Source organism: Leptinotarsa decemlineata, unplaced genomic scaffold (assembly GCF_025532065.1).
Source record: "Leptinotarsa decemlineata unplaced genomic scaffold, Ldec_3_MD MMD2_P_RNA_scaffold_5, whole genome shotgun sequence".
Classification (NCBI taxonomy): Eukaryota; Metazoa; Arthropoda; class Insecta; order Coleoptera; family Chrysomelidae; genus Leptinotarsa; species Leptinotarsa decemlineata.
The window spans coordinates 4303326-4323889 of record NW_027412532.1 but is presented as its reverse complement, the minus strand read 5'-3'; the positions used below and the strand labels follow the sequence as shown (position 1 = coordinate 4323889).

The 20564-nt window shown below is 36.0% G+C and overlaps 1 protein-coding gene across 28 annotated transcripts in view; it reads left to right on the top strand.

Annotated features, from left to right (window-relative positions):
- Positions 1-20564, top strand: part of LOC111513366 (basement membrane-specific heparan sulfate proteoglycan core protein) — a 471092-nt gene that overhangs the window by 368786 nt on the left and 81742 nt on the right. For 13 of the 28 annotated variants that reach the window (XM_074169282.1, XM_074169281.1, XM_074169280.1 and 10 more), the window contains 5 exons: positions 3368-3484; positions 6519-6701; positions 10907-11047; positions 17158-17376; positions 19967-20095. The exons of 2 other annotated variants lie outside the window; for them this stretch is intronic. In XM_074169282.1, coding sequence (XP_074025383.1) covers positions 3368-3484; positions 6519-6701; positions 10907-11047; positions 17158-17376; positions 19967-20095 — 789 coding nt within the window. The remainder of the gene's footprint in view (positions 1-3367; positions 3485-6518; positions 6702-10906; positions 11048-17157; positions 17377-19966; positions 20096-20564) is intronic. 13 more of the 28 variants (XM_074169295.1, XM_074169293.1, XM_074169297.1 and 10 more) reach the window with 7 other exon arrangements.

Below are 20564 nucleotides of genomic sequence, written 5' to 3'. Positions count from 1 at the left end.
ACTTGAAGGACGCGCAAATTCTGGAGGCAGTTGTCTCTTGTTTTTTCTTATGGTACCCAGAAGAGTTAAGTTGAAATTTTTCTGCAAATTTTCAATAAGCGCCATACTGGTAAACCAATTGTCAACTGTAACATTTCTGCCTGTTCCTCTTATTGGTTCACAAAGTCTTTGAACAACATATTTTGGCAAATTACTCACTGCAAAAGGTCCCTCAGGTTGCCGGCCAACATACACTTCCAAATTGGTCGTATAAAACGTTTTTGAATCGGCTAACGCAAACATTTTTATGCCATATCTAGCAGATTTTCTGGGTATATATTGACGGAAACTACACCGCCCCCGAAATGCCTCGAGTTTTTCGTCAATGGTTACGTATTCAAACGGAGAGTAATCAGTTTCACAATTATTGACGAAGTTATCAAATATTTCTCGAATGGGAGCAAGCTTGTCATATTTCTTTCGTGCGTCACGTGTAGTTGAATCATCAAACCTTATATGTTGCAAGAGGAAACAAAATCTTTGTTTAGACATCGTAAGTCGAAATAGCTCTACTCCTGTACCATTTTTATTCCACAATTCCTCAAGATTCCGGCGACTAGACTTTAGAACTCCGCATAAATATACAAGACCGAGGAACGCCTTGGTTTCCAATAAATCGGTATTTTTAGCATCTCTTTCTCGTTGATAATGAACACATTTTTCTTATATGTGTTGATTTGTGAACTCCACAATTATATTAAAAATTGTATCAGAAAAAAGTGAGACCAACTTTCTGCTTCCTTCTTCAAGTTTGTCACTGGTGGCTTGACACCAGGAAGATGTTTTATCAGGTTCTGTCTCCTAGTTCGTCCATGTCTGGGTATTGGAAATTTAGACCAAATGATTGTATTGTCTTTTCCTGTGAATGTTGGTCCCTGAATTGGAGTTTCATCATTGTAATCTTCAAGGTCTGAAATTTCTTGTTCTGTGTCACTATCGATATTTTGTGTCTCAACAATATCCTCTTGTGTTTCGACATTATCCTCGTCTGAAACGTCATCTTCAAAATCAGCATCAGGCGAATCATTATCCATCAAACACTCTGACATGAGTTTTTCCAAATGCCTTTGTTCTTGTTCCCAGGAGCACATCTAAAATTTTTGGATGAATTGAACACATTCCAGAAATCAAATATTATAGACTCACCTTTGATGACGGCAATTACTGAAATCTCACTTCAAGTAAAAGTAGGTACAAGAAAGGTCGCGCGCGGAGTTTCACTCCGCAACGGACACAACACTGGAACAAATGCAACCACTGACCTGTGACTCTATATTGATCATTCTCAAGATATTCCAGAAGACTACTATTACTTGCAGCGCCGCCAACATGCTTATCAAAAAACTATCGCAAAAGTGTTAAACTTGCAGAGTGACAGTCCGCGCGCGACCGCCGAAAGGTTAAGAATCTTCGAAATATTGTGCTGATCACGCTGTTAGTCTTTACCACTTGCTGAGTTGAGTTCCAGAATTAATTTCTTTAAACGCTGTGGCAAAGCGATTTTGGGTATTCGTGGATTATACATTGAGAATAGTGGAAATCAGCACTGTTAGCACTGTTTTGTACTACTGACCAGACTGGAACTGACTTTTATCTATTCTCAATTTACCCTTGTTGCGAACATAATCAAAACTTGTACGCATGCATTTTGGTTCGGAGTTTTTATGCCACGATAAGGATTTTGGAGGCTTTCTGGTATCTGGTATCGAATAATGGAAGGTCGTCTGATAGAATTACCTTATTGACTTCAGAGTCAGATCTTGAAGGTTTTCCATTCAGTAGATCTGTGTTACCAAAGTTCGATGGTATGGCTTGTCGAATCATTTTTGTGCATGGCTAGCTCTCCAGCTTCCTAAAAGACCCTTCCCTGCAAGTCACCGTCGATGAATAACTCTCGAATACTTTTACCGTCAATGCTGGTGTTCCCCAGGGATCCATATTGTCTCCTACCCTCTTTTTATTGGAAAAATAATTGAATATATTGTTTTGTGACAGCACACTTATCTCGCCATTCCAGTTGGATTCCAGGAAATTGTCTGCGGATGAACGTCTTCACCGGCAGCAGGAGATTGCATATCTAGAAGTGATTTCGAATTGGGGTGGAGTAACCATGTTCATTTCAATACCACAAAAACCTAGGCATCGATTTTCTCCAAAAAGATAAATGTCTCCTACCTGGATATGATAGTGGCAAGACGGATTATTCCGCTTTCTGCTTTGATGAGGTTGTTGGGGGTTAAAATCGACACCAATATGTCTTGGCACAATCATGGTGCTAGAATTGCAAAAGCTGCTTCTCAGAAGCTTCAAACTGTTCTTAACCAGAAAACTGTACTTACCTCAGCAACTTTCGATGCTTTATAAAGCTCAGATCAGACATTCTTTGGAGTTTTATTGTCATGTTTGGAGTTCTACCTCCAAACCTACCCTGAAGTTGCTGGATTCCATTCAGAAAAAACAATCCGCCTGATTGGAGACAAGAACATTTACAAGGTTTATATTGTTGCTCGTTATTCTTTTGGAATTGAAATGAGTTTGTGTTCTAAAGTGAGGGTAATGCTCTGAATCTTCGTGAATTTCCAATTCTGGATTGGATAATTGAGAATTCTGAATAATGTACATATATTTCATATCTATTGATACCACTATAGATTTTCTGTTGAGTACCTGTTCATTATCCTCATTCAAGTGATTTTCAACCATTACATACGCTGATTAAGCGAAAAATCGAGCATTCAGCTGTTACGCCCTCGAATCTGCATTTGCCTTCATTAAAAGCGTAATTGGGCTAAGTAGCTGTGGTATGAGGTTTCAATTCCTCCAATAATTTCTCTCTGAACTGGAGAAACTTTCGTTATTCAGGTTAGAATATTGTTTGTTTTCTGTTTTTATTCGTCAATCGATATAACGAAGTTTAACATTGAAAGGTGATTCAAGAGACAACGTAGAATGAGCTGATGATATTTTTATGAAATTCCCATAATTGGACAGGAAAAAACTTAATATCCTCTCCCATGAGTTAGCTGATCAACAGCTGAGTAGCTACCTTAGGTTTTTTTGTTTGCTTGTTTGGATCACAAATTAATACCGTCAGACCCTCTGAAATGGAAGTGTAATGAAAATAATAGAAATAAGAAAATAAAAACAGTTTGGCACACCAAAATTTGTTGGTGTATTTCAGTGAAATCTGAATTATCCTCATTATGTTTCCTCAATTCTGCGAGGGAATCTCCTATACAAACGTTGGTATGCTACTATTGTTTCTCCTCATTGTAATACAATTTCCACCGTTGTGCACCGTATTTTTTGAATTTTCATGCACCTCCAGCTTTGTGCCAGAGTTATGAATTCACTTGCGCTAATGGCCAATGCGTGGATGAAAGGTTCCGTTGCAATAATATTGCGGACTGCACTGATCATTCTGATGAGAAGAATTGCGACAACGGTAAGAGAAAATACTTGTGTGGTGTCCTTCAGCTGAAAATTCTACCTTGGCAATGTGACCTCCAATCGATATAGTGACTGAACACAATATCCGCTGATGTTGCTACTAGTCAGCGCTGTTCAGCTGTTGTCAGCGCTGTATAGCTTTAGCCAGAGCGATATGGGTTTCGTCAGCGCAGAGCAGGTTCTACCATTACTACATGGGCTGAAAATTCTCGGGTCTTACACCCGAAATCGGTCGTAGAAATTAAATAACTAGTGAAAATTGGACAAAATGGTTTTTATATATTTCATTGAAGAGGAGGAGAATACATACCATAAACAGTGGAGGCCAAAATTGCAAAGAAACGACCGCATAAGGCAATGGAAAAAATTATGTTTCATCAAGACAACGCACTGGGTCAGAAGTCAATCAAAACAATGACAAAACTACATGAATTGAACTTCAAATTGCTTCATATCCACTGTATTTGCCAGATTTGGCTCCCAGCGACTACTGGCTGGTCGCAGATCTGGAAAAAATGCTCGAATGAAAAAGTTATTGCTGGAAATGCGGCCTATTTTGAGGCGAAAGATATATTGTTCTACAAAAGTGGTATTGAAATTTTAAAGCGGCACTGTAATGATTGTATGGCTCTTGATGGATACCATGTTGATGAATAGAGCTGAGTTTTGCACCGGAAGAAAGTTTTCTTTCTGAGGCCCGGAATTTTCAGCCCATGTGATACCTCGAATGGATTCATTGCCAGGTGTAGGATTGTAACTACTTTTCCTCTGTTTCTCTGTAGTTTGTGTCTGTTTATTTCAAAATTGAAATAATCGTTTTCTCCTTCTGTCTATTGTGTCTTTTGTTCTGAATTCTGGAATTTTTTCAGCTCCAATAACGACTCTTCTTCTTGGAAATTTCTTGTAGCACTTTCCTATTCATGTTTTGTTTCGAACTCCCTTCTTCTTGTCTTTGTTTCTGTGTTTTATGTTCTTTTAAATTTCCGTCTTTCAAATAACATAGAAGTATCCATATAAATGTTTAGAACCTAACCCAACCCGTTTTGTTCAGCATCAAAATACAGCCGATTTAGAGTATTCATTGAATACGTCAACAAGACGGAAAAGGCTTTTGATTCAGAAAGATAAAAGCTTCGTGTTTCCTCTGATTCGATTTTATTTTGTCAAAAGATTTCGACACAAAAATTATGAATATAGGCACTGTTTGCCATAGAGTATTCAAAAATCTGATTCTGTTAGGCATTATTTTGACAAATTCACATATTCAAAGTCACATTGATTGTTGTTGTACAACTTTAATGCTACATTTGTTCCCCAATACAAACACCGTTGACAAGTCAAGCAATTTGTGTTGAGTACTTTTGACAAGATCTCTCGTGAGTTAGATTCTGAGGAATTACACTAGGTTTTATCCTTCCTCTGATCAATAGTTTGATGTTGACGAAAAAACTGTTTTAGTGAGATGTATCATCACCTGGAATGGTTAATGATTTAAAACTTTTTGATGTCAAATCAAGAAAAAAATTATTAGTATGGGAATGAGAAAAAACTGTATGAACCAGCATCAAAATGATCTTCCTTTATCACATAATATCCGCAAAAATTGTCTGAATGAAATGATTTTGCATCACAGTTGAATTTGTAACTCAAAAAACAATTTTATTTCACAGTATAGCAAATACGAAGTGCATTTAGAACCTCTCAGGATTTGGATTAGTCGTTTTGAGAACTTTAAATACTCAATTTTTTTGCTTAATACCATGAAAATGATTCAAGTTGAGTCTTTGTGTCAATCAAAATAAGCAGATACGATGAAATGTATAGTGAAAACCACAAGATCGTAATTCAAGAATGTAGTTTCTTTTTCAGAAATTGAGTATATTTGATGATAATAGATAACATTCTGCAGTTCATCGTTTTAGTTCCACCTGATTCACTTGTTCAAGTGAATCTGTGTTATTATGAGTTATTATTTGAATAACATGAGGCTCACTCTCAATACCCATCAATACTTTTATGTTTATCTACATTATATCCTTCAACAGACTTTTTTGCAAACTATGCCCGTTTTAATCTCTCTTCAGTTATTCTTTGTAGAACTTAGTAAAAATGGAACAGTCATTTTGAAATATTTTTTCAATTTCGTTGGTAACCTTATTACTGGTAACCTCAGGACCAATCTATATGGTTCAGAATGTTTCCATTATTATAGTCGTGTCCAACCATATTGCTCGAGAAACAAGAATAATGACTTCAAAGACAAACAAAAATGTTTGATTTCATTACTTTGATTCATCAAGACAAGTCATAACTAGAAAAATATCAGTATTCTAGCAGAATTCATATCATCATTTTGCTATACACAATGTGACAATGTTCTTGGTTAGCGACGATCGACTTTTGTTCTATTTTAGGACACTAGACTTTTGAGTTGAGTATTTTTGATTGAGTGCGATATTTGAACGCCTTCTTCACCTTATCACTACAGGGGTAGATGGTGTAGCGTAAAGAGGATACCAATATATATTTTTGTTTCAAAGTGGCGAAATCCAAATGTTTTGAAGTTTTTTGGGGATTTATAGGTGGATATGCAGTTAGAATATTATATTAACGATACATAAATGGATGTATGCAATACCTTCTTCGAAATCACGCAAGAGAAGCTTCGAAAACAACGAAACATCGACGTTCGATATTTTCAAACAAAAAATTCATGTTGGGTGACCTGTACACTATTTTCCAACATGTATATTTCATAATTCACTACTTTTTGAAGCTAGTTCATTCAGGTTTCTGCGTTCTCTATGACGTATCCCATATCTTTCAGTGATACGATTTGGAAATAACAATGATATGTAATTTTCTAATTGAAAAAGTTTCAATCACTGTTCTAAGTACCATGACTCTTTCAAACATGTCTGTCAAATAATAAAACACATCGTTATTTCCAAACTGTATTTTCTCCCTTGACAAACCATTTCTACTGATTCTAACCTGCATAATCGCATGTGTTTGCAACCCGTACTTAGAAAAAGAAGAGATAAATTGTATCGAAAATACATGGAAGTGCATGACTGACTCGTTGTGCATAAAAATGAGAAAAGTTTGTGACGGAATTGTTGACTGTCCAGACCAAAGTGACGAAAATGATGACACTTGTAGCAAATCGATAAAACCGGCGTATAGACCCGATCCTGATATTTTTACGGAAGGTAAAGTTTTTCAAAAACTATTGGGGCGCTATACTACTACCGGGGATACTATTCTTTCGAAAATGTGCTTTATGTGGGTTTTTTCGACGGAGTTATGTATAAAACTCAAGTTTTTTGTTTCTTCACTCTTTTTTGGGCTACAATATGGACTCTCTAATCTGTCTCTCTATTGTTTAATAGTGTCTTGTTCGCGAAAAACATGACAAGACGATGATCTATACTAGTTCGGACTTCTTTCGTCTGATTCGAAATCGACGAAAAGACAAACAAAATTGTGGATACAAAAATTATCAATTATTTCAAGCTGTAAAACGTAAAATGAAAATACAATAAAAAGAATTCTTCTCACAAGATGAGGGACTGCCAATGGTTTCACCACTTTCACCAGTTATAGCCAACATAAATATGGAGTGGTCTCAAACTCTGGGTGTTGAAGCCCATGAGAGATACGTTGTGGACACCTTCATAGTATGGAACCATGGAGATACAAAACTAGGCACATTTCTCGAGCACATCAACAGCGTAAAACCTTTCATCATCTCCACAATGGAGAAGAAAGTCCACAACGAATTGCCATTTTTAGAGGTATTGTTGAAGAGGACTACCAAGTGGGAAATATCTGTATACGGGAATCATCAAGACTTTAGTAAATCGTGCTTTCATGCTCTGTAATTCGAAGAAAGGTCTAGAGGAGGAACTAGGCATCTTTGGAAAAGATCAACGAAATAGACACTCCAAAGTGATGGTGGGACAGACTAAGGCTAGAAGACAGCAAGATCCTCGCAAGGAAGAGGAGCCGTCGCAATCAGTGCTCGCCCTTCCCTTTGTCAGCGTATTGTCGGAAAGGATCAGAACCTGTTTCAGATCCGGATACACCATAGAATAGCGAAAGGAAACCAGCAAATCCGGAATAGCAGAGCATTTTTGGACTCAACATAGCATCAAGTGATTCCAAGCTGAGATCATCCACAGGCAGGAACACTGGTTTGAGAGTAACTTCAAAGAAGCTGCATATATGTTGGCCAACGACGCATTCAGTTAAGTTAGCGTAAAGATGCGCAACATACGGAAACCGGTAGTCAAACGGAAAAACGGTAAACTGGTGAAGCAGAGAGATGATATTGCTAGGTGAATCGAGCACTTTTACATATTCCATCTTCCTCAGATGGGATGTGTAATGATATGCTTGAATGACCTATCTATATCATCTCTTGAGTGAATAGTCTAGTCATCACCAAAAAACGATTGTGGATACTAAAAATCGATTATGATAGATATTTTAGCTATTTACTCTGATATAATTTTTTCTTTGATAGATTCTGAATCATATCAAAATCGTATCAGACAATGGAAGTCCGGACTATTAGAATTCAACATGAAACATTGTCAACTTGTCACTTTGAAATGAATTACAAGATGATGTCATAGTCACTACATTACATTTTCTGCAGCTGAAGTCTCCATTCAGCTTCATTTCAGCCATTTCAGGTGTCTTCTCATTATATTTTTCTTGTATTCTTATTGACACTATTTTGTATTCTGATCCACACATACAATTTTGATTCACCTTACAACTTGTTCAGGGCCAATACATAACGGTTATGATTCCTTTCTGTCAAATTCAGCAACTTTTTCGTTTTCTGTGGAAGCTTCATGTAGATCCTTGCATCCATTATGAGATGAATTTAATCGTGTTCTAATTGAATCAGTCCACTACCGTAAATATAGATTTCGTTGAAAACTCCAGTTGATGTTGAAATTTCTTCAACTTTATCTCCACCATAAATTCGTTTGATGTATTTCTGTTTCTGTAAATATTGATCTTCGGACCATCAGGTCATAACTGCTTCATTGTTTTGGTTACATTGCATTTCGTTAGAGAAACAATGTGAAACTTTTGATGATTGAAGCCTGAACTTGGTTTACAAGTGATTGGCATTTTTTTCCAAGTATTTTCATTAGCATTCTTGATATTTATTCCAAACAGAAATAGTTCCACAAATTATAACGACTTTCGAGACTTACAAAACAATGAAACCCCTCTGTAGATAGCGCCAAAGAAAACTCAAATTATAAAATCTCCCATTTCTTCTGCTCTAGTGACTAAATTTATTTATATTCATATCAGTATTTACGTTACTATCAGTATAGTTGAAGGAGTATGACTTCTCAACAACAAAAGCTGTAAATACATTTTCTGCTTCTCAAAATATATTTGGTGTAAAATATATAAACAATAATATTACATTGAAAAGATATATCATTCCAGAATCAATTCATTCCTACTGATTTCAATGGAAACCATGTGTAAATCTAAAAGTTTCGGTTTCAACTATCTGAAATAGCGCCGGAATTACGAAATATATCTTACTAACTTTGCAACGGATTGAGCAATGCGTTGTTTGTAAATAAAGCTAGTGAATGATCTAACAGCATGCCAAAATTCTGGTTTTGGAAACAAGATAAACTGTTCCGACTGCACATATAAACGATGTTGGTGAAAGTTGGTTGGATTGATAAAAATGGATTTGTATAATGACGATGAACTTCGAATTTTTATACGACTTTTGCTACAATTTGATCTGTTTTTCCACAACCCCATTAGCAAGGATAGTTTTTGAATCTGCTTTATTATTGAACACGTTTACACAACATTTCGAGGATTTCTAACCACCGATGTTAATGAAACCAACATTGATTCCTGTGTAAACAACGTAATTTCGAGTTCATTGTCAAAATTTCCAGATGAAAGTCGGAATTTCGAGTTCAAGTTCGTTATTTCGAATTTGAAATCGAAATTCCGGGATTAAAGTTGAAATTAAAGTTAAAACTTTTAGGTGAATGTCAAAATTACGAGTTGAATGTCATAATTTCAAATTTGAAGTCGAAATTTCGAGATCACAATCTAAATTTTGAGTTTAAAGTCGTAATTTTGTGATTGAAGCCAAAATTTTGAGTTCAGAGCCGTTCAGAGTTCAGAGAGCAGTTGAAAGTCGTGATTTGGAAATTAAAGTCAAAATATTGAGTTTAAAGGCGTACTTTCGAATTTGAAGTCGAAATTTCTTGATTAAAGTGGAATTTTCGAGTTCAAGATCGTAATTTCTGAATTGAAGTCAAAATTCCGATATTGAAGTTGTAATTCTAAAATCAAAGTCGAATTTCCAAGATGAAAGTCAAAATTTTGAGTTAAAATTCGTAATTACGAATTTACGGTAAAAATTTTGAGATTAAATTTTGAATTGGAACTTGTAATTTCGTGATTGAAGTCGAAATTTTGAGTTCAGGGCCGCAATTTCGAATTTATAGTGGAAATTAACAGAATAAAATAAAAATTCTGAGTAGAAAGTCGTGATTTGGAAAATAAAATCGAAATATCGAGTTTAAAGGCGTATTTTCGAGTTTGAAGTCGAAATTTCTTGATGAAAGTCGAAGTTTTGAGTTAAAGTTCGAAATTTTGAGATTACAATCAAAATTCCTTAGGATCAACGTCAGAATTTTGAGTTCAAATTTGTAGTTCCAAGTTTGAAGTTGAAATTTCTAGATTAAAGTTGAAATATCGAGTTTGAGGTCGTACTTTCGAATTTGAAGTCGAAACTGCGAGATTAAAGTTGAAAATTTTCAAATCGAAATAGAAATTTAAAGTTAGAAGTCGTAACTTCAAGATTTGAGTTGAAATTTCCAATTTTCAAGTCGTAATTTACAAGGAACGAATGATAACAAATGTGGCTTCTTACAAGTTTTTCAAAAACCCATCCATGAAAATTTTTGAGCAAAAAATGGAACCTACAGGCCGATCCAGTTCCAATATATGAAAGAAATGGAATCTATGATATCAACACCCAAAAATATTTGAATAATTTCAGCTTAAATGGCTTTACAAAATCTAAAACATCCTTTATGTTTGAAATGATCCTAAGATTCTTATGGATTGCAACTAACCTGAATATTTCACAAGAACCTATAATCTTTCTGGTATACCTTCTGTTCATAAGTCCTCTTTTTGTATAAATGTAGATTGGAGTTGCTAATCCTAAAAGCTATAAACTTTGTAGTCCTGATATCTTTTTCAGGTATTGATGCGGAACAATAGTAATAGCTTTTTTTCTATGTATTCATTTATAGCAATAATATCTGTGGGTCTTGCCAACTTTCACCAAATAAATAGTGTCGCAGGCAGTTTTCTCAAAATTTCAGTTTTTGATTAGGTCCACGTAGATGCGCAGAAGGTGAATTCCAATGCAGAGAGGGCGATTGCATTGAGGGATATAAACAATGTAACGGTTATAGCGATTGCCAAACAGGATCCGACGAAGAAAATTGTCCCGTCACAACCACCGAATATCCTGGTACGTTGAAATGTAATAACGAATACTGGGTCAACCGGAATGCACTAACATGTCTCCAAAATATTTATAAAAGGGTTTTCACATTGGATTTTAACATAATAACGAAATTATTGAGAATCAATTTAGGCCTCGAAGGAAATTAAATGTTTTTGAAATCGAACTGACAGTTTTCAACATATGATTTACAATAATCTTGAAATGACTGATACGTACGTCGGAAATAGTTTTTTGAATGAAATGAGACTGAACTGTTCAATAACAGGGTTGCTACTTATATACCCAGAAGGAATAATATATACCAGGTTTTACTGCGTTTCAAAATATTTACCTGATGCTTGCAGTTTCTGTGGGAATAGTCTTTTATCTCCATTACAAATATAATTGAGTTTGTGAATGAATTATGAAATTTCTGAAAATAAAATGGTTCGTATATATTTTAGCATATAGATTACGGATCCTACAGAAGAACTCGATGCTTTTCATTGTTACTAGAGGTACAGTCCTCCAGAATTCAAAAAACCTCTCAGTCTCCTTTCTACACAATACAAACTATAACCTCCACATTTTATCCGACCTTCTTTGACACTCAATCAAATTTTTTCCTATTAAAACTTTGTGACGATAACTCTCTTCATCTCACTTTTCTTGGGGCAGTAGATGAGCAACGACAGCTCTAGCTCAAAAGCCTCAGCGTTTTTCAATCAGAGGTTGCTGTAGTTAGTTGAACATGTGACAAAGGTGTCCCATGAAGCTTACCAACTTTCTTAGAATATTTTTTGTTGATTTTCAAAACATTTATATGTTGCCGGTTCGGGGTATATGGATAGCAACTTGTGTATGAGTTACATTGACACTGACTTGACATTGAAATGAACAACCTGATACTCCTTCACAGATCTAAGTAAAAACAACAGACCTTCTATAATCTGTTTCTTCTTCTGGAATACCTAAATGTGGTTGAATGCATTAGAAACGAATGTTATATGTGCTTGCAACCTATGTAGAGCTTATTTTTTGCATGAAATTTACACTGTTTCTCCTGAGTAGAATGATATAGAGGTATATGTGTGTAGCTTTTCAGAAAAAAATGTGTAAACACATTAATTTTCAGGATGCATGAGTAAAAATGAAATTTTCCAATCTTGTGTCCTCAATTTCTGTCATTTCATAAAATGTGCAGACACTTCAGTAATTTTTGCTACTCCTGTTCATTCGAAAATAGACATCATCTTTTTTTTCTCGATGATTCTTATCAGAAATTGAATGTGATGATACAGAAAAATTCAATTGAACTTGATACAGCAATTAAAAAAGTTGTAAATGACATGTGATATGTATAAATAAAACATCAGTATCGATGACTATTTCTCGACAAGAATCATGAAGAATTGTAGTATATTTAACGTCAGACATAACTAAAATATCTATTTGTTAGTTGGCAAACTTGAAAATAATATTATTTTTATGATTGATTAGGCCACTTCTTGATGAAAATCCATAGTAATTTCATAAACTACAACTCACGATTTAAACCTCACAAATTTCATTTAAAGAAATATATAACTATGAAAAAGCTACTGTGTGAGCAAAACATGTGATATATTTTTTGAAAATGATTTTTGTGATGATCAAATCGGAAGATGTAGTTTATGGAACAGGGGTTTTGATTTTGAAAAAACTATTTTAAAACCAAAAATTGACAGATACTATGAATAGTGGAGATAGTTGGAACTATTGATTTTGTTGTGAGCACAAAACAAATGAAAAGGAAGTGAGTGCTAGATATTTTCCTTCATAAACATTAGGACATGAAATTGAAATATTGATTTCAGAGATTAAAAAAAAATATCTCTTTATATGCTTTTACTGTCAATCATATTTTACGGAAATATATTTTCAACATTTGTGAAATTAGGCAATTTCAATCATTGGTGTTGTGACTAATCACTGTCTATTTCAATTTTCATTACTAACCAAACTGCACTATCAGCACATGCTTTTCTTTATGCACAGAAACGGCTTGCACTACCGACGAATTTCGCTGTGAAGATGGCATGTGTATCGACGTTTCTTATCTTTGTGACGCAATTATTGACTGCTTCGACAAGTCTGACGAAACTAACTGTGAATTGGGTTCGTACGGTAGGTAGTTCCAATTTTCATCGTACATTTATTTCAAGCAGCATCATATTTCGTGAGACGAAATGTAGACACTATCAACATTTATGTTATGATTCAAATGAATATGAAAAATGATCACACAAATTGTTTATTATGACGTAGATATATTCGTATTTAGCATAATGTTCAAACTTTCGAAACATATTGATTATTTTTCATTCTCAGTCTTGAATGAACCCTAAGTGTGTTTATTTTTCATATTTCCAACCGACTACACCGTGACTTAACTCATTTCCATCTCACTCAATCCTCAACCTCATATAGTGACCATATTTGAAGTGATCTGGTTCTGTAATTTACTTTCTGGCAATCATATTTATAATATATTTCGGTGGAAGGAACATGAATAGATCTATAAGAAATTGCTGGCTTTGAAATCAAGTCTTTGCCAACATCGTAATTTTTCGTATCCACAGAATTGTTTTCTCCTCAGTCATAAATGTACCCAAAATCTTTGAGCATTCTTGATTCAATGAATATCAAAAAAATTCGTGTTGTCTTCTATAGACCAGTCTATTTCATCTACAGTATATAAGACCTAGCTACATGAAAACGATCAAAATAACACCTCAGTGATGAACATTCATGTGAATATGTCAATGATACTTTGTCCTGATAAAAACTTAGCTCAAGACATGATTGTCAACACACCTACGAGTATGACGAAAGATGATTCCCTCATAAATTCCACTGGAATTTGCTTTCTAATATGTTTCAAAAGAGCACCAAAAGAAAGTTTTTGACAGAATACTTAAGAATACTTTACTTGTGAGATATTTCAGTATTAACTTTTTTATCCCGTACTTCATTCGATATGTAAAGGTTTGCATTGAAATGATGAACCTGAAGACGATGCTCAGCTTCAATTGTGCCACTCGAAGCTATTTTCGCTTTGATAGTATCGGATTCAAGGATCCTGTGACAGTTTGGTGCGGTACTTTCTCCCAATCTCTGTTGTACAAAGCGTTTTTGCATTTGGTTAATACTAGACAAATATTGTCTTGATGTAACAGTACTGAGGTATGAACCTGGATCAAAGAATGACCTCATAACCAGAAGACATTCAAACATTCATTAGCAATTGTCACACGCAAGAACTCATCGCAAAAACCCAGTAGGCTATGGTTCCATGCCACCTGAATTGATCATTCAAAGCATGTGATTCTCAGATCTCAGTTGTTTGAATCTTTTGAAGGAGCATTGGCTTCTTGCTAGCTCTAGAGAGCATCGACAAAGAAGAATAACTTCAGTCTTATTGTATTATAGAATTGAAACTGTGTTTGCTTTGTTATCACCCGAAAATTCCTCTTACTAGTATCCTATCTGAGCATGAGCATATTGAACGTACTGGATAGATTTGAAAAATGAATGTTCTTGAAGATGGGACAATCTGATTCTCTTATTTTATGAGGTGATATGAACATATTTTCCAATGTCGCAAAATAATCTCTACTGAAAACTCAGTGAACGGATGAACCAGGTTCACTTCAATGCCACAAAAACCTAGGAATCGGTTTTCTCCAAGAAGATAAATGTCTCCGAACCAGCTACAACAATGTCAAGTGAGAGAATTCCGCTTTCTGCTTCAATACATTTGTTGGGGGTTGAAATTGACACTAAGAGATCTTGGCACAATCATGTCATTGGAATTGCAAAGGCTGCTGTTCCAAACCAGAAAACTATACACACCCCAGCAAATTTTGATGCTTTGTAGAGCTCAGATCAGACCTCCTTTGGAGTATTATTCTCATGTATGGAGCTCTGCCCCCAAGCATGCCCACAAGTTGCTGGATTCCATCCAGAAAAGAGGCATCCACCTGAAGACATCACATGCAACCTTGATTGCCTGGAACATCGAAGAGAGGTTGAAGACTTCTCTGTCTTCTCTAGATACTTTCACGGGAGGTGTTCAAGAGACTTGACACATTTGATGCCACCAAGAGCGGTACATATCAGAAATACGTGGCGCTAATTGTTTTGAGATTCAGCTCAGTATACCTGGAACTTCACTGTTCAAGAACTACACACATCGGAAAAGTGTAGGGATATTTTCATAACATACTAAATATCATAAAAAGAAATGGATGAGGTCGTTTAATTTTGATTAAATTGGTACACTCGACCACCTTGTAGATTTCTATGGGTTGAACAAAGCCTGCAAAAACGGTAACTGATCTTTTATCAAGTTTTTTACAAACTGTAGGTTTTCGGCTAAAATAAATAATCTGAAAGTGTCGAGTTTGTACATTCTATGCAGTTCTTGCTCATCAATTAAACTGAAAATATTGTGCTTTAAGATGGAACGCCATCACTTACCATTGGCTGAGATGAATAGAGCTGTAGGGCTTCTTCAAGGTGGCATGCGACAAAATGATGTAGCTCTTCGTTTGGGGGTCTCCCAAAGTGTTATCATTCGATTGTGGCGGCGTTTTCGTGAAACTGGCAGTCCAGCCGAACAACATCCAGGGCGAGGACGCGCTACAACTGCAGTTCAAGACCGATTTTTGGTCTTAACCGCAAGAAGACAACCGACAATCACAGCACCTGAGTTGGTTAACGTGTTGCAGCAGGCGCATCAGGTAACCATTGGTCTTGATACTGTCAGAAATCGACTGCATGAAGCAGATCTCCACAACAGAAGGCCACTTAGATGTCCACCTTTGTCGAGAGGCAATCGCGGTAGAAGATTAAAGTGGTGTCAAGAACATCAAAACTGGGATGCAAATGATTGGGCCACAGTTTTGTTTACAGACGAATCCAGATTTGGATTTCATCCAGATTCTCGTCGTGTAAGACTGTGGAGACGACCTGGAAATAATGAACGTTTGAGACACGTCCAGGAAGTCCACACATACAGAGGTGGTACAGTAATACTATATGGCGGAATCATGATCGGCGACAGAACAGATCTCGTTTTTCCAAATCGCTCCCTCACAGTTCGACAGTACCTCGACACCATTCTTCTACCTATCGTCCGTCCGTTTGCTGGTGCTGTTGGTGAAAACTTCCACCTAATGCACGATAATGCTCGTCCACATGTCGCGCGTCTAGTGACTGACTGGCTCACTAACGAAGGAGTTGATGTATTGCCATGGCCAGCACAATCACCGGACCTGAATCCCATCGAGCATGTGTGGGACATGCTTCAACGAAGAATTACTCCGCATATGGGGAACATTCACACAGCGTTTCAATTGAGAGAGCTTTTAATCGCTGAATGGGCAAATGTACCTCAACAAGACATTGACAATCTCATTTTGTCGATGCACGATAGATGTAGGGCCGTAATAAACCAGCGTGGAGGCCATACTTTGTACTGATTCCAATTTTTTTTTTTGATTTTTTTTCGGGGCGCCAAAGAAGAGCCATATTTTTTTTAGTTTTGCTTATATGCGCACTCAGTATTTTTGACCATTTAATAAATTTTGTTGTAAGTTACATTCGTTTAATAATCACCCGTCAACTTTTTTTTCCCTAAAGCGATCTAAAAAAAAATTATTGCCATTTTTAAAAATATCCCTAGACTTTTCCGATGTGTGTATTTCGTCTGTGGAATTAACTTCCTGAGGATGTTTTCCAAATGAATTTATTCTTCAGCGATTCAAATCCAATGTGAATCTTCATTTTCGCACGTTTACCGCTGTGCGAAAGGATTTTCCTGTAGTGCCTGAAAAAAAGAACATGTTTTTAATGTTGTCTCCATTTTAATTGAAATGAATATGACTCAATAAATTGAAAGAAGCATTTCACAAGTAACTCACAAGCTGAACTTTTGTATAGCATTCAAAGGTTCCTGCAAAGATCCCATTGCGATTTGTTAGCAAAGACGTTGATTGATATTAGCCAGCTTTTCTTCACGCTGTAGTAGAAAGAAATGTGCTTTGAATCCTGCAATAAAAACGAAAACTAGAAAACCAATTATTATCCAGCATGCAGACCAGACGATTTGATATGCGATGACGGTAGCTGTACACCAGGAAAGAGATGCGACAAGATATACGATTGCATTGACGCGTCTGATGAAAAAGGCTGCAGCGGTTTTTGCGATCTGACGCAGTTTCAATGCGCGAACGGCTCTTGCATCGACGAAAGGTTGCGTTGCGACGGCCTCAAAGATTGTCTCGATGGTTCCGATGAGGAAGATTGTGGTATGTGGTTCGACTGAAGTTTGATGAGTAGCCGAGCAACTCTTTTGCGCTGTACAACCGCTATGACCTTCACTCACTTCGAAGGTATTCGTGAGGCAACATTTTTGGCAACTAACGTGAAAATTTCGATCATCTAAACAGATCCACAGTTTATTTCTGCTACTTGCATAGAGAAAGTTTGATTATTCTGGAACCAAGAATGACCAGGTTGAGAAGCTAGCTCGCGATATCTTTTGAAAAATGTTGGATCCATATTCTCGTCCACTGACTTTAGAAACTCAGTTCTGACAATAAAAACTCGGAGATCAATCTTTTCCTGTCGAACTATGGAAGTCTTCCATTTCCATAAAACGTTTCACTGGATTCCTAATCAACAAAAATTTCAACTGAGCCCGTTATGTTGCCAAAAATGGTTCCCTGCAACCAAGTATCTCTAACTCCTCGGTTGTCATGGGAACAGTTTCTCGAAGATCGTTCAGGTGGAGAAGGAAAGAATGATTGTGAATCAGCTATGCCTGAGGGAAGATGCGACAGATTTGGTAGTGGTTTGCGATCTTCTGCTAGAATTCCTGAATGACCCACATAACATATATTTACAAGCTTGATATTTCAACTCATTCATTAACTTTGCACATCCAACTTTTATGCGTTACATAATAACGTCCCAGCGCTTGAATTTACATCTTTCTCCACGTTAGAATAGTTGACACGGTCGAAGGATGATACTAAAATTACGCTGAATGAAAGTAGAGCAGATAATCTGTTCAACCTAGGAAATTCAGTGATTTCTAATTGAGATTCGGAGGTGGTTGTACGTTGGTTTTAAACCAGTCTCAGACAGTGCAAAATGTGATCAGGACAGTAATGTTAAAGAATTATTCCCATTCCAATTATTCTGAAGGCAAAATTACGAATGATGCTGAGTATTGAATCCTTCCATACTCCCAAAGCTACCAACCAAGTAGTTGTATTCTATCAATTAATGAGGAATGTTAACTTCGCTCAAATAATATGCTATCAACCTTGTTATATCAGATTTAAAATATATTTCCTTCGGAAGTGATGGATTTTTTCAAGAAGTATTTCTTCTGGGAATTATACATACCCTTTCATTTTCGTTGAGCTCTCTTGTATACGTAGGAATATGAACTACATTTCAGTTTCGATCACATTCTGCACTTTTTCCGGTTTCAATATAATTTGAAAATTGATTATGCCCTCATCAGAGATTTTTCATGAATGTGAACTATGTCATGACATTTTGGTCATTCAATGTGACTTTACCAGATTATTTTATTGAAATGAATTGTTTCTCAATAGTGGAGTGTTTCATGATTTTTTCATTCATAAATTCGAAGTGACATTTGGCATAATAGCGGAATTAATACTGGTAGATGGATGCCATAATCATTCATTATAGGATCATAAATAATGAAAATTTTGCATGAGTCTTCTCAAAATAAGGCCCTCAAAACCTCTCAACTACAAATCCACGTATTGGTTAGAGAAATTCCAAAAATTTTCAGATGCCCATGAACTTCATTTCCTAAACGTCATTATAACATTTTTCGTCTTCACATCTCACTGAAAATTAAATTCGAAATCAACAAGATTGAGTTTGGATACGTTTTATATAATATTATTGTTTCTTCTGTCAAATTCATGAATCTTTTCAGTTTCAACCAATTCATTTTCCACAGTCCGAAAATCCAAAATATTGGACTGAACATCTCTCATCTAAATGAGCATATTTCATTTCACATATATTTCAACTGTTCACATCGTCAGAACATCAACTCCTCTTCCCCTTATTGTGGGTGAACCTATCTTGAATTATGATCCAACACTCATAACACGAGAGTTGATTCATTTGTAAGTTGCCTTGATAGATTGTTTCAGTTTCAAGTAAGCAAAGACTCACTAGTGGATGACTTCAGGGTTATCTATCCTGCTTGGCTGACTCTCATCAAGTAGTCACAGATTCGTTCGTGTGGAACATTTATCAAAGGTTTTCAAGGGCACGAGTTTGTAAATTCATTTTACAGTAAAGAGTATATCATAAGTAGAGGTATATGAATAAATCACACACAAAAACTACCAAATTAGAACTAAAGATGAGTCTCCATTTTGTAAATATGTCTGTTTAAAATCTGTTTTTCCATTACTATGAGTATTCAAATTTTGAAACTTTTCTTTTTCAATATGAATTTATTCCCACAGGTTCATTAATGACTAGAATCTTCTTTTTCTGCGGGACTATTCCGCTAATTCTGTGATCACGCTAAAAGCCGTTATTTCACATAAAATCTGCAGATATGATAACCTAGGATTCATACCTATACTATCATACTGTTGTACCCGCCAACGGCTATATCTACTCTTGTGCAGAATAGCTACCCCAAACATACTAATCATATCCCCATGGAATTTGGTGGGACAGGGTTCAAAATATTCAGACATGAATCCCAAATCTATTGAAAAACAATTCATTCACATCAAATAATCTCTTCTTCACATAACAACGTTCCCTTTCCCTGTGTTAAAGTTGACTGACCGTCATATCCCTCATTTTTCGCATTATGTTATTCAGTTACCAAATGTCCTGATCAACAATTTCGATGCGGCGATGGAATATGTTTGGACAGCAGAAGACGTTGTGATGGTTTCGACGACTGTCTTGATAGAACTGACGAAATTGGATGTCCTGGAACAAACATAAGTATGTGCGATGTTATTCGAAGTACTAACACCATCTCTTGTCGTTAATACGCACTACTTGATCGATATTTTTCATATGGGAACTCCTCCATGAGTTTTGCATGCAGGATTCTCATCTTGTCTGATAATGAGTGACCTAACGTTTTAATTTTTTTACCCTCTAACAACATCTGATCCGAACCGTCCCAAAGATTCCCTCAAATATTAATTGGAAGGAATGATTCATTTGTCATCATCTTGCACCAAAATGATGAAGCTTCATCGAGTTATCATGTATCATGGATGAAATGGAGGCGAAAATCAAAATGAATTCAAGCTCACAGTTCCGATAATATCAATGTGTTCATCGTTACTACAATTTCCAAAGATGACTAACCGAACCCTACAAACAACAATCCCACTAAGTGTGAACCTCTGAAATTACTAATTTCTGGTGTAGGTATTCATTTGCATCCTCCATATCAAGGAGG